The 24,927-nt window shown below is 39.9% G+C and overlaps 1 protein-coding gene and 1 long non-coding RNA gene across 4 annotated transcripts in view; one reads left to right on the top strand and one right to left on the bottom strand.

Moving 5' to 3' along the window:
• Positions 1–14,350, bottom strand: part of LOC122556605 (progesterone receptor-like) — a 113,172-nt gene extending 98,822 nt beyond the window's left edge. Inside the window, exons 1-2 of one of the 3 annotated variants that reach the window (XM_043703490.1) lie at positions 14,169–14,350; positions 9,903–10,921 (exon numbers count right to left, since the gene is read on the bottom strand). In XM_043703490.1, the coding sequence (XP_043559425.1) occupies positions 9,903–10,894 (992 nt within the window). In that variant the 5' untranslated portion in view covers positions 10,895–10,921; positions 14,169–14,350. Of the gene's footprint in view, positions 1–9,902; positions 10,922–13,189; positions 13,411–14,168 lie in introns of those variants that run through there. The other 2 variants (XM_043703489.1, XM_043703491.1) reach the window with 2 other exon arrangements.
• Positions 14,351–14,596: 246 nt separating this feature from the next.
• Positions 14,597–23,217, top strand: LOC122556609. The gene is made up of 3 exons (XR_006313584.1): positions 14,597–14,979; positions 15,188–15,245; positions 23,124–23,217. It is a non-coding gene; the product is annotated as an uncharacterized LOC122556609 (long non-coding RNA).
• The last annotated feature ends 1,710 nt before the right edge of the window (positions 23,218–24,927 follow it).

The following is a 24,927-nucleotide window of genomic DNA, read 5'->3' as shown; positions in this document are numbered from 1 at the left end:
TTAGACATTGAAATTCAGAAGTTACTATCAGCGATTCTCTGTTTCTTCACAGAAGACACTGAAATTCTCTTACCCTCAAATGACAAACAAGTAGAAAAATCACAAAACTGACAATTTGTCAGTTTACATTATTAGTTTCAACTTAAAGTCGCTAGGTAGTATTACACCATGTTGAATAAGGTGTACTAGATTGTTAATGATATACCATGGTCATACTTTCTAATAACAACCTTGCACTGAGAAACTAAATTTAATATTCATGAAGTTTCAATTTTTTTCCCAATGAGGTAAAAGAAACTCTAACTTGAAGATGAATAAGACCAAAAAACATGGGATCAGAAGTAGGTCAATGGTCCATTGAGTCTGCACTACAATGCAATCATGGTTGAGATGTTTCTCAAACCCATTCTTCTGCCTTCTCCCTATAAACCTTGATTCCCCTTATGAATCACAAAGCTATCTCTATATTAAATATACTCAATGCCTTGGCCTCCACAGCGTTCTGAGATAATGAGTTCTTCTGGCTGAAGAATTCCTCCTCATCCCAGTTCTAAAGGTACATCCCTCATTCAGAGGGTGTGCATTTGGGTCCCAGATTCTCCTATGGTATTCTAGAAGTTTCAACCAAATTGACCCCTACCCCTCCCCATCCCTATCCTTCTGAACTCCATACAGCCCCAGTTTTAAAATATTTCAATTCCGACCTTAATTCTGCACCTAGGTCTCAATATTTATTCTGCTCCATAAAGTTTCAATTAAAACTGAAAAATTCAAAGTATTTTATTTCCAGGTTTACAATCTGAGAAAATACAGAACTTTCTACTACATGGAGGGGTTGAAGCTAATGGTACAAATGCACTTAAAGACAGCTAGACAAGCACAAGGGAGAAGGGAATACTGGGTTATTATTAATGTTTTAGATGAGGAAAGCTAGGACAAGATGTGAGTGGAGCTTAAAAGAGTTGAACAAAATTATAAAAATAGCAAGTGGTTAATTGGGTTAATTGATTTATTAATTGACTGAGTAGATATAAAAGAGAAAGAAATATTTTTGCAGTGCAGTGATAATGCTGTACCTCTGGGCCAAAAGATATGAGATCAACTACCACTTTTGAATATGATGGCCGTGGAGTTGTGTCAAATCACATTCACAAGTAGGTAGGTTAAAGATCGAACAGTTGAGACTGTTAGGTGGAAGGAGCTGTAAGAAATAGTCAATAAACCTATTCACAAGGAAAGGTGCCTTGGGATTCTGTCTCATCAATTGGCTTGGATCCAAACTGACACAAATGGGCTGTTTTGTGCTTTTTAACCGATGTAATCCTAAATGTGTATTCAATTAATTCATTATCCTGCTTGGAAACATCATTGTTGCTCCATTCCAGAAATCCCTCAGCTAGATTCAAACTGACATCAGAAAAGAGGAAACCTACAGCAAAGATTATCGGATCCTTCTGAGAATGTTTGTAGTGTATGAGCAGGTAGAGAAAAAGTTAAGTTCTGAGTTTTGTGAAACAAGAGATTCACCTGACCATGACTCAGTTCAGATAAGAACTTGCAGTTAACAATGGGGTGCTGGAGGCAAGGGTAATGGATTAACAAGGTGGAAATGCAGTCATTATGTAGAGCTATTTAACAAGATGAGGTAACATTCAGTATGTAAGGCCAGTTAACAAGGTGAAAAGCCTTCAGTATCTGAAGCCAGTGGAACAACAAATGGCTTAATCTTTACTATTGACACTTGCTGATTGTAATGGTATGTTGCCTTATCTGGATGCTCCTCCCTGTGTAATGACTATATAATTCATTAAGAACCTGCTGTTCCTGAGAACTCATGACTGTGTGCACATGGGTGATTGTTTTCTCTCCCTTCAGATAACGACGACAACAACAATACTATACTATGTCTCTGAGCTTTTGTTTCAACTGAGGGGAGAAATGGGATGACAATATTGGTTTAGTTGACAAGATCTAAATAAATAGTTATGATCAGATGGTGTCAGTGATTGCCAGAGCATCGGTGTCTTGAGACAGACGGGCCCACAAGGTAAGATTTTAAACCTTGGTCCTTCGACATTCCTATGTTGGAGGTGGTCCCTTTGCTTATTGCTGTCTATTCTATGGATTCTTTGAATGATAATTCAATTGAGACACACTTTTGTAAGTGTACTGAAAGAAAGAGGTTCTTGTGTTCTGTGCTGCATAGGTGGGGGGGAATATGTGATTGATGTTCCTGTTCTCTGTGCTGTATTGGGGTTCAAGTCCCCTGGTGGGTTAATTGAGGTTTGAGCCCACTGCACGGTAATGGGGTTTGAGTCCCCAATGTGCTGAGAAACTGGGATTGGAGTTCTGTTTGGGGTTTGAGCACCCATGAGGAGTAAAGTGACAAAGGGGTTAAAGACTCCTAGTGGTGAAATTTGAGGCTCTGCCAGTCTTTGCTCTGGGGAAAGTGTGTCTTGGACTGTTTCACCATGTGGTCTGCTATGAAAGCTTTCTTTTTATAAGTCTAATTTCATAGAGAGAATGCAAGAAATGGGAAGTTATTTGGATGGCACTGAGAAATAAGAAAGGGATGATCACCTTATTGGAATTGCATTATAGGCCCCCTAATAGTCAAGATGGAAATTGAGCAACAAACTTGTAAGGAGATCTCAATTATCTGTAGGAAGAATAGGGGATTTTAACATTCCAAACATAGACTGGGACTGCCATAGTGTTAAGGGTTTAGATGGAGAGGAATTTTAAGTGTGTACAAGACAATTTTCTGATTCAGTATATGGATGTACCTACTAGAGAAGGTGCAAAACTTGACCTACTCTTTGGAAGTAAGGCAAGGCAAGTGACTTAAGTGTCAGTGGGGGAGCACTTTGGGGCCAGCAACCATATTTCTATTAGTTTTAAAATAGTGAAGGAAAATAATAGATTCGATATAAAAGTTGAATTTCAAAATTGGAGGAAGACCAATTTTGATGGCATTAGGCAAGAACTTCCAAAAGTTGGTTGGGGGCAGAAGTTTACAGGTAAAGGGAAGGCTGGAAAATGGGAATACTTCAGAAATTAGATAACTAGAGACAGTATATTCCTGTTAGGGTGATAGGAAAGGTTGGTAGGTGTAGGGAATATTGGATAAATAGAGAAATTGAGAGTTTGGTTAAGAAAAAGGAAGCACATGTCAGGTATGGACAAGATAGATCGAGTGAATCCTTGGAAGAGTATAAAAGCAGTAGGGATATACTTAAGAGGGAAATCAGGAGGGCAAAAAGGGGAAGTGAGTTTTTGCAAATAGAGTTAAGGAGAATCCAAAGGGTGTTTACAAATACATGAAGGATAAAAGCATAACTAGGGAGAGAACAGCGCCCCTCAAAGATCAGCAAGGTGGCCTTTGTGTGGAGCCGCAGAAAATGGGGGAGATACTAAATGAGTATTTTGCATCAGTATTTATTGTGGAAAAGGACTTTGAAGATACAGAATGTAGGGAAAAAAAAAAACTGGTGACATCTTGAAAAAATGTCCAATTTACAGAGGAGGAAGTGCTGGATGTCTTGAAATGTTTAAGTGGATAAATCCCCAGGACCTGATGAGGTGTACTCTGTGGGAAGCTAGGCAAGTGATTGCTGGACCCCTTGTTAATATCTCTCTATCACTGATAGACACAAGTGAGGTGCCAGAAGACTGGAGGTTGGCTAATGTGGTGTCACTACTTATGAAGGGTGGTAAGGACAAGCCAGGGAACTATAGAACAGTGAGCCTGTCTGTGGTGGGCAAATTGTTGGAGGGAGTCCTGAGGGACGGGATGCACACTGCCTTGGAAAGGCAAGGACTGATTAGCGATAGTCAGCCTGGCTGTGTGTGTAGGAAATCCTCGCTCTCAAACTTGAGTTTTTTTTTGAAGTAGAGGTTTGAGGACAGAGGTAGACATGATCTATATGGACTTCAATAAGGCGTTCGACAAGATTCCCAATGGGAGACTGATTTTAACAAGGTTAGATCTCACAGAATACAGGGAGAACTAGCCATTTGGATTCTGAACTGGCTCAAAGGTAGAGAGAGAGAGGGTGGTGGGTGGAGGGTTGTTTTTCAGACTGGAGGCCTGTGACCAGTGGAGTGCCACAAGGATCGGTGCTGGATCCATTACTTTTCTTCACTTATATAAATGATTTGGATGTGAGCTTAAGAGGTATAGTTAGTAAGTTTGCAGATGACACCAAAATTGGAGGTGTAGTGGACAGTGAAGAAGGTTACCTTGGATTACAACAGGATCTTCATCATTTGGGATAATGGGCTGAGAAGTGGCAGATGGAGTTTAATTTGGATAAGTGCGAGATGCTGCATTTTGGGAAAGCAAATCTTAGCAGGACTTATACACTTAATGGTAAGGTCCTAGGGAGTGTTGCAGAACAAAGACCTTGGAGTGCAAGTTCATAGCTCCTTGAAAATGGAGTCAAAGGTAGATAGGATAGTGAAGGTATTTGGTATGCTTTCCTCTATTGGTCAGAGTATTGAGTACAGGAGTTTTGAGGTCATGCTGTGGCTGTACAGGACATTGGTTAGGCTACTTTTGGAATGTTGCGTGCAGTTCTGGTCTCCTCCCTATCAGAACGGTGTGTGAAACTTGAAAGCTTTCAGAAAAGATTTACAAGCATGTTGCCAGGGTTGGAGGGTTTGAGCTATAGGAAAAGGTTGAATAAGCTAGGGCTGTTTCTCCTAGAGTGTCAGAGGCTGAGGGGTGACCTTATAGAAGCTTTTAAAATCATGAGGGGCATGGATAGGGTAAATAGACAAAGTCTCTTCCCTGGGGTGGGGTAGTCCAGAACTAGAGGGCATAGGTTTTGGGTGAGAGGGGAAAGATATGAGACCTGAGGGGCAACGTTTTCATGCAGAGGATGGTGCATGTGTGGAATGAGCTGCCAGAGGAAGTGGTGGAGGCTAGTACAATTGCAACATTTAAAAGGCATCTGGATGGGTATATGAATAGGTGGTGTTGGATGGATATGGGCCAGGTGTTGGCAGGTGGGACTAGATTGGGTTGGAATATCTGGTCGGCATGGACGAATTGGATTGAAGGGTCTGTTTCCGTGCTGTACATCTCTATGACTAAATGCTGAAATTGAGGTTGTACTAATTCTCGAGTCAGAAGAGGAGGAAATTTCAATGTAAATTGTGCCATGCTGAGAATGTTTGATGTTTAAATATTTTAGTTTAAAATAACAGTTCAGAAAATCCTTCTAAGTAACTATTTTGCCATATTTGAATCAGTATCTCAATCCATGTGTTTTGTGGGCTATGTAATGGGGTAGATTTTTGTTTTTTACTTTGAAATTGTACATCATTATGTCCTCTTTTAAAATTATCTAACTTGTAACCTTAAAACAAATTGAGTGCCTTGAGCCCCTGATTTTATTTCAAATTCTAAAAATGCCGGTTTAATAAAACAATTGGGTCAGTGGTAATGTTTTAGCCAGATGAGAGTATTGTATCATAATATCTTTGCTGTGTTTTAATGCAGACTGTTCACAAAAAGAATGTATTTTTGAGTTTGATGTTTTTCAGAGACTATTAGAACTTGAGGCGGAGCAACTTAAATTCTTTCAATAATTAAGACTTCATTGGCACCTTCATATTGCAAATTCAAAGAATGATGATCTCTACCAAAGTTGTCACTGTAATTCTGTCTTTTTATTTGGCAAGTTTCATTTGGAGATCAAAATATTCAGCATTTATTTCAAATGAATATTTGATTTAAATCTGAACTGAAACTGTCTCTTCAATTGCTAAAGCACAGGAAACATTTTTTTGTTTTTGCTATTCCAGACTTTTGAAATACTTTTCCTGACAGCTTTCACATTAAGACTTGGCTAATTTGTTAAAGCAAAATAATTCTTGAATAACCTGAATGAGGTATCAGAGGGTTTGATTTTCAAACCAAATTATTTTGTTTATAATTGACTGACTGAATTGTTGTAGTACAATGTCTAATTTTTGTACAATCCATAAACTTTAAAATATCAAATAGTGAACCAATAACATTCTTCAAGAATTCAAAATGTTGAAATAGGCAGTCACCAATTAGTATAACTGTCTTCATACTGATAAACTCTTTTTCAAGGAAAGAATGAGTGCAAGTGCAAAGATACTTGCAGCAGCTAACATCATCTCTAGAGTTTGTCCATTCACAGGTAAAGCATACCTTCAGACCACAGCCCATCCCTCCACAACCTGATCCAATCAGCTCTCCTGTCATGAGCACGACAAGTGAAGAAGCTAACAACAGCAAAGAGGTGGTTGGTATGCTTTTTGTCAGTGGCCTTTCTGTGAACATTAAACCACGTGAGCTTTACTTTGCCTTTCCTTCATTTAAGGGATATGAAGGTTCACTGATCAAGCTAACATCACAATAGTCAGTTGGCTTTGTTACGCTTGACAGCAGAGTGGGAGCAGCAGCAGCAAAGAATGCTGCATTCACCTAGCCTGCAGTTGCAGCTGTTGTACTGCACACAGATGTGCTGGTATCCTTAATTTGAAGCATCTTCAGAAGGATGGAAGTCTCCTTAATTTTTAAAGCATTTAACTGTCCTTATCCAAGAAATCCAATTTCTCCAAGGAATGATGCAAGAACAGACTGAATTTTGTTTTCAGGTTGGACTTCACTGAAGGAGATTTTTGGAAAACTGGTTTGTTTCCATTTGACTTGGAGGGGATGGAGCGGTCACTAAGGGCTGTGGATTTAAGAACTTCAATAGTGACTTTTTTCCAAATGGGAGGATTCTTCAAATTCTTCTATTTACTCTATTGACTAGTAATTTTTGTTACAATCATTGTATGCTGTGTGTCAATAACTTAAATGCTGGCTGTCAGTCTTATGAAAGCTGGTAAAGCCATCATGAAATGATAAAAGGAGGGAATGAGAATGTGTATAGGATATGAGCAGTTAGGAAAAGAGTTGAGCTCTGTGAAACAAGTGATTGTGACACGGATCAGATAAGAACTTGCAGTTAACAATGAGGTGCTGAAGGTGAGGGTAATGGGTTAACAAGGTGGAAAAGCGTTCATTATGTACAGCCATTTAACAAGATGAGGAAGCATTCAGTACATAAAGTCAGTTAAGGTGAAAAGCCATCATTATGCGAAGTCAGTTACTCAATGTAAAACACAAATGGCTTAATCTTTACTACTGACATTTGTTGATTCTAACAGTCACACATAATATGTATGTTGCCTAATCTGGATCGTCCTCTCTGTAAAATGACTGTATAATTCATGAAGAATTTGCTCTTCCAGAGAGAAGACAGAACTCTAGAGGGCATAGGTTTAGGGTGAGAGGGGAAAGATATAAAAGAGACCTAAAGAGGCAACCTTTTCACTCGAGGGTGGTATGTGTATGGGACATTTAAAAACCATTTGGATGGGTATATGAATAGGAAGGGTTTGGAGGGATATGGACCAGGTGGGATATCTGGTCAGCATGGATGGGTTGGACCGAAGGGTCTGTTTCCATGCTGTACATATGACTGTGCACATGGGCAATCATTCTGCCTCCCTCCCAGGGCCCAGAATAAAGATAAAGGAGGTAAAACTACACTGTTTTGTTTCAACTGAGGGGCAAAACAGATGACACTTATTGCTTCATTGTTTCAGACAATGAGTCTCAATTTTGAGACCGTAAATGTTTAGTAGAAAACTATACTGTAAGTAACAGTAACACATTATGAGAAAAGAACAGAACTGATACACTATCTAATTGCTTGCCTCATACTTCTCTTGCATTTCAATGTTTTTCTCAGTGTGAAAAAGGAAAATCTTTAGCCATATGCCAAGCAAAAATAGATCCACCATGTTAAACTGAACTTACATACTGAATACCTCCAATTTTAACTAGCTCTACATAATGGATGCTTTTTCACCTTGTTAACCCATTATCCTTGCCTCCAGTACCCTATTGTTAACTGCATGTTCTTATCTGATCTGAGTCATGGGCAGGTGAACCTCTTGTTTTCACAAAATTTAACTATTTCTCTACCTGCTTATACCCTATACACATTTCTCACATGAACAGAAATTGTTTGCAATTTCATTAGGAGACAACAAAAAAGCTGGTCATATCTTCCAACATAACAAATGGCCAGAATTTCAATCTGCCACTGAAACACTAGTAGTCCAATTTCTTGAACTACAAAGACATAAAGGAATTAACAAGTTGACTTAAATTCCATTGCTTAGGTTGCTTCAGAGGATTTCTTTAAAAAAAAACCCTAGCCCTATGCAGTATTGGAGTTAGTGCTGATTTCCTGAGAATAAATTGGTTCAGGAAATTGAATGTGCATTTGTGCACTCATTTAAAATAAAGCAACTGAGCACTGAATTCAGATGTTGTCAGTAATCCACCACCACAATTCCTCCAACCATTCTATTAAACAAATTTCACTTGTCAACTAATTCCTGTCTGTGTTTCTAGATGAGAGTGGACAGTCTTCAGATGCAGCAAAATTGGATCCATGAATAGCATGCAGATTTTAGAGTACCAGTCAAGTAAAATGAGAACAAAATTGTGAAGTTTTATTCACTTCTGTTCCATAACGGTCAAATGACAGAATTAATGCAGACTTGAATGGAACTATTCAATAATAAATTAACAGGATCTTGACTCTAATCTAGTTTGCCTTTAGAGGCTTTGGCCTAGAGTTAACACTGACTTACCAGTCACTAACAAGTTGACTAGAAAATATTTTAAATAGTGCAAACATATAATCTTAAAGGTCCAGTTTCAATGTGAACTATGGCTTCAATGCTATTACTCTGTGCAGTCTCTGCGAAAAGGTTTAGTGAAACATCACCGATTTTCAGCTCTACCAACTCTGACTCTTATTTGCAATACAAGCAAAGCTTTCTTGCTCCACAACCAGCAATATACCTCAATTAAATTCTTCAACATTTTAATGGGAATGAGCTAGGAAAATATTTTTCCATTAAGTATGGACAGCACTCTCTCAAATATTAAACTCAAGCAGATCGCTGTTAAACCAATCACATCCTTGTGTTTCTTTTGTTGAAATTTGATTAATATTAAACACATCAACTTGTGATGTTGCATTGAAAAATTGAACTTTATGACCCCATATCAATTTTGTTTTAGAAAAGAGTTGTTTCTGGATCAACTGCAAAAACTAGTTTAACAAAAAAGCAAAACTATAGACAGAAATGAAACAAATAAATTGTCCTACTTCTAAGCAAATTTGACCCACAAGTAATTTCTCTCTTCTGTTCAAACTATCCTTCGCAAACCAAACCTATAAACGTCAATATCAAATTAACAGTCACAGGCTCCGCTCCTCCTATATTGTTACATGGAAATTTTAAGCCTTTGTCTTTCTGTCACACACTTTATCATCTTTAGCTAGGCAATATTTTGGATTATTACAATTGATATATCCATGGTGACACTAAGCTCCAATTCTGATGGAAGTTTCTATACTTACTTGAAACTTGAGTAATATAAATTATTGCTTAGTTTACCTGGCGTACGAGGGATGTCTTATGAGGAAAAATTAGATAGTTTAAGCTTGTATCCAGTGGAGTTTATTGGACTAAGAGCTGATTTGATTGAAAAATACAAGATCGTGAAGGGCTGCTTCTTATGGGATTTATTAGATTCCCTTTATCCAGGACTGAGGCACAAGGCATTACAGCATGCTAAATGTGCAGGTCTTCTTAAGGTACATTTGTAATAGGAAAAATGAATGAGAAAAAAAACTTACATTTTTGAACCCAACATATCCTAAAGCAATTCACAGCCAATGAAGTGCTACTTTTAATTTCTGCTATGTAAATCTTGCTCTCACAATGACTATATTTGGTAGCATAATTTCATAGCTGGACACTGGTTTAAAAGCAAAAATAGTGCTTACCTATTGTACTTGGCTGGTAAAGCATCTGCCCCAGTGCAGATGTTCCTCATGCGACTGTTGGACAAATTTGCATTGGGATGCTGGCACACTTCCCAAGCTTGAGCAACTGCTGTGAAAGATGGAACAAAGCTGAAGATGGGTTTCTGATTGCTACTGGTTTGCGCTGATTCTGTACTGAACAGGTAAATGGGTTCCTTGGCTGGACCATTGGCTCCTGCTGCCTCACTGGCAGCTCTGCAATAACCCCTGCTGACTTGCTCCTGTTTAATAACACCAGGAGTAACTAATTCAATGTAGCTCTCTTGCTCCTGTTTCACCTCCATGGGGGCAGTGGTTGGGACTGGCATAGGAGCCCAGATATCCTCCTTTCTCTCAGTACACCTACTTTCTGGAGTTGGCCAAGAAGCAGTACATTCTTCAATTGGCTGCAAATCCACCAGACGATCCTTAAGTAGGGCAGGTTCAGAGGACAGAGGTGACAGCAAACCAGAATCATCATCTCCACAAAAGGCAGTCAGACTCCAAGGACTGCCCTGTTGCTTTTCCCCTCTTGGAGATGGGAAGAACTCAAGATCAGGAAGAAAATCTACCGAGCCAGCATCATCGAGCCCACCCAGGAGATCCTCTTCACAGCCACTTGGGTACAGCCCAATATCCGTGTCACTCTTTGATCTATTCCCTACCTCCTGCAACTCATTCAAAGCAGCAAGGCTCTGTTCCAACTCTGACAAGTCAGTAGCTGCCTGGGAAAAGGACTCCTGCTGCCCACTACCTCCATTCGTGATTCCAACTCCATCCAACTGCTGCTTGTCACTTTTGTTGCTGTCATGTGGTTGGAACTGTATTATGGGTGGTGTGGTTGTCAGCATTTCGCTGCCTTCCATAACACCTTCACAGTCTCTCAGACTGCCACTCCCTTCACTTAACTGAGAAACCACATCCCAGATTTGTTTCCCTGGTTTCATGTTCTCATCCTCGATCAAATTTGCCATTACCGAGCTGGGCACTCACAGCATGACCTGCAACAAGAAATTATATTTCAGGCAGATTGCTTAACATCACAAAAATGAAATAAACACCAGTTCTTACAAACTTCAAAACACTTCAAACTTTCTCCAATCTGGATCTAGTATACACAAAACTCAAGAGCACAATTCCATTCTGTCGTGACCTGATTTATGAGGCACAGAATTGATTCTCTACTGTCTTAATTAAATATTTTCCCTGTGAATATGACCAAGTTGCTTGCAACTTTGACTTTTCTGAAGATGCATCATTGTTAGGTCTACAATTCTCCAAAGGCACTGTTCCTAAGAGGGTCTGCTTCCTTATGTGCCTGCTGCCTGTGAACAATTTCATCCACATAGAAGTTGGTTCTACATGTATACTCTACATGTATAAATCAACTTTTAAACTTTTATTTCTCACTGCAACAGTGCAGAAATGAAATCTAAGTGCACATAAAAGTTTTAATTACATAATCACTGAGCATCTCTTCCTAACTGTTTTCTATCGTCAGGCAGCATCCAAGGAGCAGGAGAATTGACATTTCGGGCATAAGCCCTTCATCAGGAATGAGGCTTGTGGGCCAGGCGCGGGGCAGGGCGGGACTGAGAGATAAATAGGTGGGGTTGGGCAAGAGGTAGCTGAGAATGCAATAGGCAGATGAAGTGCTGGAAAAAGTCAGCAGGCCTTGTAGAATTTGTGGAGAGACAAATAGAATAAAAGGAGTCCAATGTTACTTATTTGGTATTGCAAAAAAGTCATATTGGACTCAAAACGTTAATTTATTCCTCTTTCTACAAATTCTGTCAGACCTGCTGAATTCTTCCTGCATTTTTCTTTTTATTTCAGATCTCCAGAGCCACAGCACTGCTTTTAAGTTTTTATACTTAAGTGTGTTGTTCACTTGCAGTGAGAAACAATGCTATGATTTATTTAGGCTACACTATTCCTTAATTCGCCAGCATACCCAACTCCTCAGTTATGATGTAAAAACTATGCTTTACTTCTTGATATCATCTGACAATTTCATACCTATCTGACAGTTTATGGATATGCATTTAAACATTTACTTACATATTAGATAATTGTAACATTTTTCCATCACCTATCCAGATGGATTCCAACTTAATGCATTTTACATCAGTGTTCTAATGCGCAGGGCTTGAATTTCGAGTCCTCACTTTTGTTAATGAATTGTGAAGACACGCATACTTTGTATCCACCATGACGTCATTCAAATCGCGCACTGTACATATTTTTTACATAAATACCTCGTTCTTGCTTTGAACTTGGATCAAAGCAAAATTCGTTGAGTGATTTTGTACTGGAAATAATCAGAAAACGTTGTCTACTTTAAAGGGAAATTTCAAATTTTTTTTTGGGGGGGGGGAAAGTCCTCTTGCTCAAGTATTGCGAGCAGCATACGGTTCCTGGTACCTGAAGCACTAACATACACCACACACACACACACACATTAAATTGCAAGCAGCAGGAAAAGGGCACAGGCATTGTCAAAGTAAGCGCGATCTAAAAGTGCCTCAAGAGAACATTGTTTAAACAATGACAACACCAGGTTTTGGTCCAACAGGTTTATTTGGAAGCACTAGCTTTCATACGGTGTTCCTCTACAGCTATCTGATAAATGAGCAGAACTCCGAAAGCTGGTGTTTCCAAATAAACCTGTTGGACTATAACCTGGCGTTGTGAGATTTTTAAACTTTGTCCACCTCAGTCCAACACACGGGCACCTTCACAGCAAGAAAACATGACAGCACTGCGGCTGCTCTGTCAGTCGGTTAGCTCCACGGTCTCTCAATGTAAACTTTTTCATTACTCTCCAAGCCGGTATGCAACTTATTTCACCGGCGCGTGAATCATCTGCCCGCACGCCTCTCGATTCTGGATTAGTGGTGCTGGAAGAGCACAGCAGTTCAGGCAGCATCCGAGGAGCAGTATGTCAGGTTCTGATCCACATTATTTGCAGGCGGCGTTGAGAAGGACTTGTCGCGGGGTGGGGGGAAGAGGGGCGACGCCCACGAGCCCCCGATCTCCATTGGGTCGGGCTCCGGGCTCCAAGAGCGGAATCGGTGTGAAAGTTTGTTTGTTTATTTGTCCACCTTCTGCAAACAGCGACCCCTCCTTCCCTTCCCTTCCCTTCCCTTCCGGGGACAAGGCAGGGTAAACAGAGGACCGATCCGGCCACGGCCAGGGCCGCTCCCACCCCGACGGGCTCGCCACTCCCGAAGCGAAGGCACAGTCAGCCCGCCTGCCGCTTCCCTCACCTCATGACAGCACTCGGCCCTCCGCGCTCTCCTCCTTCCCGCCTGCCTACCCGTCACTCGGGTCGGTCCGCCCGCCCGCCTTTCCTCCCCGATCCTAAAATGTCCGCTCACAGACCGTTCAGCCGGGCACGCGCGCGGCGGCGAGACTCCGCCGCGCGGCCACGTAGGAGCGCGGCACGCAGCCAATCACCGAGCACGACCCGTGACGTCGATGCGTGAGCGGTGCTGATTTAACGACGACCGAAACACGAAGCAAATTTTTAAAAAAAACATTGCAATAAACCAAAATATGAGATTATTTATCTAAAAGCAATAGACGTTGAAAGTTCTGATTTTTCTGTGAATTCTGCAGCATAATTGAGATAATGAAATAATTAAAGTTGGACACTCTAAAATAGTGACATGTCAAACTTTTGTGGGCAGCAACACCACTTTAAGAAATGTCTGCCCCAGGTTTCATCAAATATATTCGCAATGTTTAACCTTCGACGTCTCCGTTTAATCCCCACCCCCACCCCCACATTTACTGTAGTTTGATGCAATTTGTTGTAGGTTTTCTTTTGCTGGATGACAAGGTCTTCCAGTTTGGGGGTGGGGGCGTTTGCGAGACGTGTACGCCAGGAGCCTAACGTTTTCAAGATACAAGATCGTGCCTCCGCTGAAAAGAGACGGAAAAGAAAACGGGAAGCGGAGAGAGAGAGAGAAAGGCGGGAGAAAACAGTCCCCTTCTTGTCGCGAAACAAAAATTCAAAATAAATAATCTTGTCAGTTACTCAATCTGATTGAGTAAAGGCCTCAACGCCCAAGTCACGTCGAGTAGCTCCGACCCCCTTCAGGAGGAAATGCCAACAACGAAAAGTTATCACTTCTTTCTGATCAGATGTGTGAACCCAGCGGATGCGAGCAACAGTTCGGTGTCAGCTGAGCTGTCAGCGCCGAAACTTCGCAACGTTTCGCGTGATAATGATTTCTAACTTACGTCCAGAAACGTTCGATGTTGCTATCTCAAATGTAAAATCCTCAGCGAGAGAAATGTAAGAGCCAGCGGTGTCTGAGAATGAATCCTTTGCTGCGGGATCCCGAAACGTCTTAAGCAGCAGGCGCCGACTGAAGTTGTGTGGAAGAGTGATTCTCTCTCTCTCTCTCTCTGTGTCAATGTACAGTACATTCAGCCACAGAGCTCTCCTGGACAGTAGGTGGAGCACTCAGGCAAATTGCTGCAAATCATTTTGTAAATTTCACTGCAACATGTCACTTTCCAATGCCTGAAAAAATAAATTTACTCTCTGCCCTCTTCACACTGTTGCATTTGCCCAGCATTCAGAAACCCATCGGCACATTTTCTCTTTTTTTTCAGGTTGCTAAAGAATTATTGCAACCAGTCCGTCTTAACGTAAAAACGACTTGCGTCAGAAAATGCGCTCATTTCCTCGCCTGTTGCTGCTAGCCCCATGTTTAATTTGTCTTTCTGTCGATCTTTCTAAGGGATGAGTTGCCCTCTCACTCCTTTTCAACTCCCCTATTCCATCTTAATTTCCCTTTCAATTCTCCCCCTTTGAACTATCTATTGGAGTCTTACACCCGCTTAGTACACTTGTCAGTCATTTCAATTTTAACCTCAATGATGTCGATCCAATCACTTCGAGGCTGTTGACTCCAGATCAGAGGCTCCATTACCCCTAACGTTAACAAGTTTCTCTCTTTCCCTACCCGTCTTGAGTTTCCATCCGTTTCCTCAAAGGAGCTTTGGTTGTTTTTCAAATATCAAAAAGAACATCAACTTAGAATAGGTAAAGAAACGTATTTGTTTGTATAATTTGTCGGTGTCACTTTGTGTATTCATGATAAGAATGGATGGTGACCATTTGGCCTAGACTATATGTATTTTTCACATCGGCAAAATGTGCCTGACCAGTTCTAACATAATCTTTACTTCAAACACTTAACCAACCTATTCTTAAATGTTAACACAATCTCTGCTATATCTTCATTGCACAGCATCGCAAACCTCTGTTCATCCTTCCTTCTCCTATTATCTCATGGGTTCAACAGTGGGGTAAGTTTATTTCTATTTCATCTTTCCCATTTTTAAATCAATTTCAACATCTATCATATGCCCTGATTCCTTCTGCTCTAGAAAAGCTGGAAACATTTTGTAAATTTTTCTTTGCATTTCCTCCTACTGGATAGCATGAAAATAATTCTTACTGCTGTCAGCTATGGCTTGGTTAGTAGCCTACTTAACTGTGAATCAACATTTTCTGAGTACTGCTGCAAAGATGTGAGCACAAAATGTGACACTCCATTGTAGTGATAGAAGCTGCTATACTGAGATTGTGCTCACTTTTCAGGTGAAATATTTAACTGAGGTCTTTTGCCTTCGCTAATAGATATTAAATATTCCATTCCATTTCATTTGAGAACAAAGGAGTTCACTCCGGTTTCTGTCCAGTATTTAGTTATCATCAGCATCACTGGAATTGAGTACCTAACCATGACCACATTGCTGCATATGTGCAATTTAGATGCATTCTTAAATTAAATACTCTCATTTCATTTTAATCTCCTTACTCATTCTTATTCTATATCCAAAGGTTTCATGTGTTTATTTCATTTTTTAAAAATTTTAATCTGTTTTCCACGTCTATTGACACATGCATTGTCTCCAATGGTTTCAATATTTTCCAATCAACCTGTTCAGAGATGTTATATTTCATGGTCATTGCATCAAAGGGGCCGATCCACATGTAATTTATCCAGCTGGTCACAGTCATTTGATTTGATTTTTCATTTGTTTAAACCGCGAATTTGAACATTAAAAATTCAGTTGCTGAGAGGTGTGTGAGTGAAGAAAAACATTCTGAAAGCATTTTGAGCAATTTGTTGGAACAAGTGGACCAGGTTACACATTCAAACAACCTTTGTCACACACTGTAATATTCACAGAATTACAGAGGTGTCCTGGTGCTGAAGAAGGCCTTTTTGGCCATTGTGCCTCTACTGGCTTGTTAAATGAGCACGATCACCTACTATCACCTAATGACAACCTCCTGCTTTTTCCTTATACCTACATATTATTTTTATCCAATGTCCTCTTGAATGCCTGAATTAAACTGCCTCCATCACATATCTGGGTAGTTCATTGCAGACCTTAACTACTTGCTGAGTACTCACTTCACACTTGCTTCTTTGGAGATCACTTGAAATATATACCCTTTTGTTCTTGTTCCTTTTATGAGCAGGAACAGTTTCTCCCAATCTACTCTATTCAGCCCACTCCTGATTTTGAAAATATCTATCAGATCTTTTAGGCTACTTCTCTCCAAGGAGAATAGTTGCATCATCTTCAATCTATCCTCATAAACTGAAGTTCCTCACCCCTGGAGCCATTATTGTAAACTGCTACTGCACTCTTCCCAATGTGTTCACATCCTTCCAATAATGTGACACTTAGAGCTGTACACAGCACTCCAGTTGACGTCTAACAAGAGTGTTATGCAAGTCAAACATCACCTTTTTGCTTTTGTACTCTGTGCCCCTATTAATAAAGCTGACGATTCTGTATGCTTTACGAACTATTTTCTCTACCTGTCCTGACACTTATAATAATCAATGCAAATATGCACACAGGTCCTACTGCTCCTGCACCTCTCTTAGAATTGTATCCCCCATATTATATATTGTATTTTAATGTTATTCCTATCAAAATATATCACTTAACACTTCTCTAGATTGAAATTCATCTGCCACTTATCTGCCCAGACCACCAACTGATCCATGTTCTTCTGGAATTCTACACTGACCTCCTCACAGCTTAAAATTCTTCCAAGTTTTGTGTTATCTGCAGACTTTGAAATTGTCTCTGCATACCAAAATCTGAATCAATAATATATATCATGAAAAGCAAGGGTCCTAATACCAACCACTACTGAAACTGATGTCTCACTAACTTGATTGAGTTTTTTGAAGAAGTGACAAAGAAGGTGGATGAAGGCAGAGTGGTAAGACATTATCTATATGGACTTCAGCAAAGCATTCAACAACGCTCTGCATGGTAGTCTAGCTAGTACGGTTAGATGACATGGGATCCAGGGGGAGCTAAACAATTGAATGCAAATTTAGCTTGAAGTTAGGAGACAGAGCGTGGTGGAGAAGGGCTGTTTTTTAAGACTGGAGGCATGTGACCAGCGTTGTGCCCCAAGGATGAGTGCTGGGTCCTCTGCTATTCATCATCTATATAAATGATTTGGATGTGAATATAGGAGATATCGTTAGTACATTTGCAAATGACACCAAGATGGGTGGTGATTATCTTATAATACAATGGGACCTTATGAGATGGGCCAATGGGCTGAGGAGTGGCAGATGGAGTTTAATTCAGATTAATGTGAGGTGTTGCACTTTGGTAAGGCAAACCAGGGTAGGACTTATGCACTTACTGGTACAGCCCTGGAGAGTGTAGTTGAAAAAAGAGTCCTTGTGGTGCAACTTCATAGATCCTCACAGATAGATAGGATAGTGACTTCATTAGTCATAACATTGAGTACAGAGGTTGGATGTCATGTTGCAGCTGTACAGGAGGTCACTTTTGGAATACTGCATAGAATCCTGATCACTGATGTAGGAAGGATGTTGTTAATTTGAGAACTGGAGAAAAGATTTACAAGAATTTTGCATTCTGGAAGGTTTGAGATATAGGAAGAGGCTGAATAGACTGGGGCTTTTTTTCCCTGGAGCATTGGAGTCTGAGGGGTAAACTTACAGAGGGCTTAAAATCATGAGTGGCATAGATAGGATGAAGGGCCAAGGATTTTTTTCCTGGGTTTGGGGAAGTCCAAAACAAGAGAACATTGTGTTAAAGTGAGAGGGGAAAGATTTTAAAAAGACCTGAGAAGTAATAATTTCATGCAGAGTGTGGTGCATGTATGAAATGAGCTGCCAGAGCGATGTTACAATTTCATCATTTAAAAGGCACCTGGATTAGTACATGAATAGGAAGGGTTTAGAGTTCTGTTACTGTGCTGTATCACTCTATGACTCCACTACAAACCTTCCTTTTGCCTGAAACATATCCATTAACTATTACCCTTAGTGTTTTCCATCACTGACCCAGTTTTTATCCATGTCCACATTTATTTTATGAATTATAACTTTCCTCACTCACCTTTTGTTTGGCACTGTGTGAAACCCCTCCTGAATGTCCACATAAACCACATCAGCAGTGTTACCCGCATTGAGCTCTCCAAAATTCAAACAAGTTAGCTAAACATGATTTTCCCTTTAGAAATCCATGCTGATTCCTTCAAATCATTCCACCTTTTCCATGTAGCTCCCAATTCTACACTGAACAGTTGTCTCTTGAAGCTTCCCCAACTTACTGGTTCATAATTCATGGTTCCAGTCTTCTGGCACTTCCACTAAGTCTAGGGAAAACTGTATGATTGTATCCAGTTCCCATGTAATTTCCATTCTCACTTCCTTCCAAATCCTTTTTAACTTTGAAAATATATGACAGTGCTCTGAACATTCTTGAGAGAAAAAGCAGTAAATATTTGAACTAAACTGCAGCAAATTTTAAACAAACTCAAATTCCTGAATAAAATTTTAATTATATGCAGCTCCTCTCCCTTAATGCAGATGTTTTTTTAAAATTTGTTTTTTTTTATAATTAGATTAGATTTAGATTAGATTACAATGTGGAAACAGGCCCTTCGGCCCAACAAGTCCACACCAACCCGCCGAAGCGCAACCCACCCATACCCCTACATTTACCCCTTACCTAACACTACGGGCAATTTAGCATGGCCAATTCACCTGACCCTGCACATCTTTGGACTGTGGGAGGAAACCGGAGCACCCGGAGGAAACCCACGCAGACACGGGGAGAACGTGCAAACTCCACACAGTCAGTCGCCTGAGTCGGGAATTGAACCCGGGTCTCTGGCACTGTGAGGCAACAGTGCTAACCACTGTGCCACCGTGCCGCCCACAAGATTAGAGGCATTATGGGAATGAAATGAAAGGGCAAGGAATGGAGGTTCATTATAAATTCTTTTTGGTCAGATGCTAAGGTTTCAACAGTATTTATGAGTATGACTGCACAAAATTATCACTAGGTCTCCCTATCCCACTTGCAATGAATCTGCCACAATCTTTTCCTCAATGATGGACTTTTCCCATTGTGGTAAATAAAGCTGTCAACTATGACTGACCCATTTCCTGCACTTCTGTCCTCTCCCTTTCCCTCCCAGAATACTGATTAGGTTACCTTGGTCCTCCCTTCCCACCTCATCAGCCTCAAAATTCCAAGGGTTACCCTCTGCCATTTTCACCACCTCCAATATGTTGCCACCACCAAACACACTTCCTCCTCCCCTCCTAGTATTCTAAACTGACCATTTCCTCCACAACATCTTGTTACATTCCTTAATCACATCAGATATATTGCACTTTTCCCACTGCACCTTCCCATCAATTACAGCAGGTAACATCTGCCTTTTCACCACTGCTGTCCTCACTGTCCAAGGTCCCAAACGTTCCTTATACATGAGGCTGCAATTTCATGTATTCATTGCTCAATGCACAGGTCTCCCTTTCATGGGTCAGACCAACACCGATTGAATGACACTTTGCATTACACCTTTGGCCAATCTGCCAGTATGACTGACTGTCCAGTTGTTTTCCATTTGAATTCACACTTTCACACTACAATTCTCTTCTCAGCCTGTTGCAGTGTTCCATTGAATCTCAATACAAGCTCAAAGAACATCACCTCTTCTTGCAGTTAGGCACTTTACCAGACTCCTGAACTCAAAACTGAGTTCAACAATTTCAGTTTGAATTTTGTTCTTTATTTCTTTGCTTTCAGACACAGCTGTTCATTATTCTGACATGTACACTTACACTGAACAAATACGTTGCCTCTTTGCCACATCCTTGCCACTCTCTTGGCATTGTGTCTGATGACATTTTTATCTTTAATCTCTCTCGCTGTCTACTTTATCCCAGATTTTCCCTATTGTTCTTCCATCCCTCCCCTTTCAAGTGCATAAAACCTATCAAATTTCAGCCTGAATTCAGTTCTGAACATGATATTCAACTCAATTGTTTCTCTCCTCATAAGTGTTGCTCAATCTGTTGAGTATTTCCAGCACTCTGATTTCATTATAAGTTCATGACAGACTATACATCAAATTTCAAGCATCGTAGTGCAAAATTTTGCATCATATTTTGAGAAATAATGGAATTATTTGGAATATACAAAATCTCTCACCAGTTAAAACTATTTATTTAATAGATAATCCAAAATATTTGAAGACCCTTTCAAAAGTGCCCAAGTCTGAATTGTTTGTAGGATAATTACAATCTTGGCATCACCAGATGTTTTACAGAATCTGTACAGTTTGGAAGCAAGCCACCCAGCCCAATGAGTCCACAACCACTCTCCGAAGAACATTACAACCAGACCCACCTCCCTACCCTATTCCCATGGCCAATCCACCTAACCTACACATCTTTAGACTGTGGGAGGAAACCCACGCAGACATAGGGAGAATGTGTAAAACCATTGCCTGAGGGTAGAATTGAACTCAGTTCCATGTTGCCGTGAGACAGCGGCGCTAACCACGGAGCCATCATTTAATTAACAGCATTTAAATATTATTGCATTAATATTTCACCAAATCCTGAACTTTCAACTCATAACTGCCCGCTCTATTCCAGTGTTCAGGGGTGAAAAATGGGCAGGAATTCGAACTATACCCACATTGTACCAGAACTTTGTTCCAAACAATTTAGGACAAATGGCAGGGAAAATTACAATTAAAGATTATTTATTATTTATTATAATTATTCAGTTTAGAGATAGAAAATAATGTGAGGATTGAGGACGGTCTGATGTATAGCAGAATATATGTAAATTGTACTTAGATGTTCTTAAAGATCTCTTGGCAAGGACAGCCAATAAAGGAAGTACAATTCTGCAATTTTCTAAATGTTTTTTCACTTGTTTTTATTTTCCTGCTGGCACTTGGGTTCTAAATAGTCTTTGTGCCAACTGTAAACATTTTTATTTCTCGAAACATTATAATCTATGAGATTCCACAGAGTTGGTGACATATGCTGCACAAAAACCTACAAACATCTAGGTCATGGATGCCAATTCTCATCAAAGTGAAGATTATGTCTCAGGGAACTGAAACTTATTAGATTTTATTCAGTTTCAGTAATATTTTAATCAGTTTCCTTGTGAAATGGGTGTACCAGTTGAACAGGAAGCCAGCTTTTATATGCTGTCACCTTGTTGGCATCAGGGATGTTTACATTAACTCTACAGTTTTCCAGAAAGGAGATAGTTACCACCCAATTAAAATTCAAATACTACCTGACCACAAAAATATAATCATGCACATCAGTGACTGTTTAAACTGTGCGGCATTCTACAATGCCTGCATCGTTTGAAAAAGAAGAAAACATGAATTGATATTTTGCAGAAGTACTCGTCAGTTAGATCTTTGAATACCAAAATGAGAAAGATCTGAGCAGGACAAACAGTAAAAAATAGATAAAGCACAATCAAGGCAAATAAGTGGCCTCGGCTTCGCAAGACAACCTTTCAAGACTAAGTGTTAAGTAAACCACAAATAGTTTATTTGCACTTGCATACCTTCACCACTAATATTAATAATATTCAATCTCAAAATGGGAGTTGCTGGAGAGAAATAAATCATGGTCCATTGAGTTATCCTTCTACCAAGCCAGTAGTGAGTTACAGAATACAAGAAAAATTGAGTTATTACTAATAGCTGCTTATATGGCTCGGAGTTTGATTTAATACATAAATCTACCTTGAAGTACCTAGGATTTTTTTTATACTGAAGGTGCTGTTGAATATTGTAGTCTCTTAAAAATTGAATTTTCCTAGTAGTTACTATGTAACATAAGACTTAATCTAACAGCGCTTACAGAGTAATTAACCTTCCAAAATTATAGCATATGAAAACAAAGAAAAGAATCATGAAAAACACAGAGGTCATGATGCCAATTGAACTAATGTCAACAATTTATTTAGCACCAAAGACATCCTATCAGTGTATTGTTGTCAAAGATAAGAGGGTTTTATTCTTAGAAGGAATGAAAATGGACCTTCAGGTGAAGGCAGGTAAGCAAGAGGTCAGTGACCATCCAACATCACAAGTGACTGACCCATAGCCATTGGACAAAAGGGTTCAAACAATTGATTAACATAGTGTAAGCTACCTCGCCCCAGAAATATGATATGACGATAAGTGCTCAGGGCAGAGGGGTTCTCATCAAGCAGATCTTATAGACAGAAGTTCTAGTCAGGTGGTCTCCAGAAAACAATCTTCATTGAACAGTCTTCACCACATAAATGGAAGATGAACCAAAAGAAAGGGGAAAAACTGAGGGAAGAGTTTCACCTCAACTAAAGAGCAGGATCTGGCCCCTCCACCACTTTAACAACACTGAACCATTCCGTGCCAACAGCCTATTGGTCCTGTGGCATCAGTGAACCATTCCCAGTTGTCAGGTTGTATACTTTATGTAATTATCGAATGGATCGTATCTAAACTGTTGCTTCTTAATAGACTATCAGAAAATTAGTTGCTAATTGTTGATTGCCTATATTAGGTAACTGTGATCACAAAATCCTAAAATCTATAAGGCTAAATAAATACAAGTTATGGTTGGGATCAGAACATCAGGATCTGTTAGTATCAGAGATATGAGATATTGTGTCACTGATTACAGCTAGCCAGTCCACAAAGATGTATATGAACTGGACCTTGGTGGAGAATTCTGTGCTTGTTGAGTTGAAGTGAGAAATTTTGAAATTATTTTTGAGTAGCTGGAACAAAGAAGAGGAAGAAGGAGCAGAAAAAAAGCTAATTTTTGTCAATTCAATACTTTCCAGAGAGAAGCTGCTCAGAGCAGATAGTATTGGGACCTCTTGACTGGTATTTGTCTTACATTACAACCACTGCCATGGTTAAACCATAAAGAATGGAAGCATTGCAGCTATGTCATAGGTGAGTATTCACAAAACGTCTGCTTGGGGAAAGTGTTTTCTGCCTCGAGGAGGTACAAGATTAAATGTAACTTAGATGTTTCTAACTTTGTTTTCGCCCACTCTTCTCTGGTTCACAGCTGCACCAAGTTTAAAGGCAAAGCCAATTATTTGCACATGCACTAATTTAAGCCAGCCAAAGCATACATGTGTGTGGTGTCAATAAACATGGCCAAGGAAACTAGGAAATGGCAGAGGAGTTGAATAAACATTTAACATCAGTCTTCACAAGAGATAATAATACACTAAGAGTATTCCAGATGTATTAAATGATCAAGTAAGAATGGAAATAAATACAATTACTATCACTAGAGAAACATTGCTAAGGAAACTAATGGGGATGAAGGTCCCCTGGACCTGATGAGATACACCCTCAGCTATTAAAAGAGATAGTGGCTGCACGGGTAATAACCTTCCAAAAATCTTTAGATTCTGAAAAGAAAGTCTCAGAGGATTGGAAAACTGCCAATCATATTTAAAAAGAAGATACAAAAATCAAGTAACTGTTTGACAGTTAGACTAACATTTGCTATTGGGAAAATGTTAGAGTCTTTTATAAAAGATATATTAGCAGAACATTTATAAATATGTGATATGGTAAAGCAGAGTCTGCATGGCTTCGTGAAGGAGAAATCATGCCTGACAAACATGTTAGAACACTTTGAGGAATTAACAAGCAGAATAAATATAGGGGAAGCAGTGGATGCCAAACATCTAGATTGCAGAAGGTATTTGCTAAGATACTACATGCTAGACCGCTTTACAAAGTCAAAGTGTTGGAGGTAGTATATTAGCATGGATAAAGTATTGGTTAACCAACAGAAGACAGAGAGTTGGGATAAGGGGATCATTTTCAGAATGGCAACCATAACTAGTGATGTGTTGTGCCATAGGGATCAGTGTTGGGACCACAATTAGTGACTTGGGTGAGGAAAGTGAATGTACAATAGCAAAGTTTGGATGTGGCACAAAAATAGGCAAGAAGTGAGGATGACACGAAGTCTATGGTGGGATACAGGCAGGTTAAGTTAGTAGATAAAAAAATTGGCAGATTGAATATAATGTGTGAAAATGTGAGGTTATGTACTTTGAAAAGAATAACAGAGGAACTGATATTATTTAAATAGAGAAAGATTGCAGAAAACTATAGCACAGAAGGAATTGGGAATGCTCATGTAAAAATGTCAAAAGTTAGCATACATGTTCAGCAGGTAATAGGGTAGGAAAATAGAATTTGGCCTTTATTTCAAAGGGACTAGAGTATGAAAATAAAGAAGGTAAAAACAATTACTGCAGATGCTGGAAACCAGATTCTGGATCAATGGTGCTGGAAGAGCACAGCAGTTCAGGCAGCATCCGAGGAGCTTCAGCAAAATTGACGTTTCGGGCAAAAGCCCTTCATCAGGAATAAAGGCAGAGAGCCTGAAGCGTGGAGAGATAAGCTAGAGGAGGGTGGGGGTGGGGAGAGAGTAGCATAGAGTACAATAAGTCAGTGGGGGAGGAGATGAAGGTGATAGGTCAGGGAGGAGAGGGTGGAGTGGATAGGTGGAAAAGGAGCTGGGCAGGTTGGACAAGTCCGGACAAGACAAGGGGACAGTGTTGAGCTGGAGGTTTGAAACTAGGATGAGGTGGGGGAAGGGGAAATGAGGAA

The sequence above is a fragment of the Chiloscyllium plagiosum genome, chromosome 14 (genome assembly GCF_004010195.1).
Source record: "Chiloscyllium plagiosum isolate BGI_BamShark_2017 chromosome 14, ASM401019v2, whole genome shotgun sequence".
In the NCBI taxonomy this organism is placed as follows: domain Eukaryota; kingdom Metazoa; phylum Chordata; class Chondrichthyes; order Orectolobiformes; family Hemiscylliidae; genus Chiloscyllium; species Chiloscyllium plagiosum.
The sequence above is the reverse complement of the archived record's forward strand: the minus strand, read 5'-3'. Positions and strand labels throughout refer to the sequence as shown.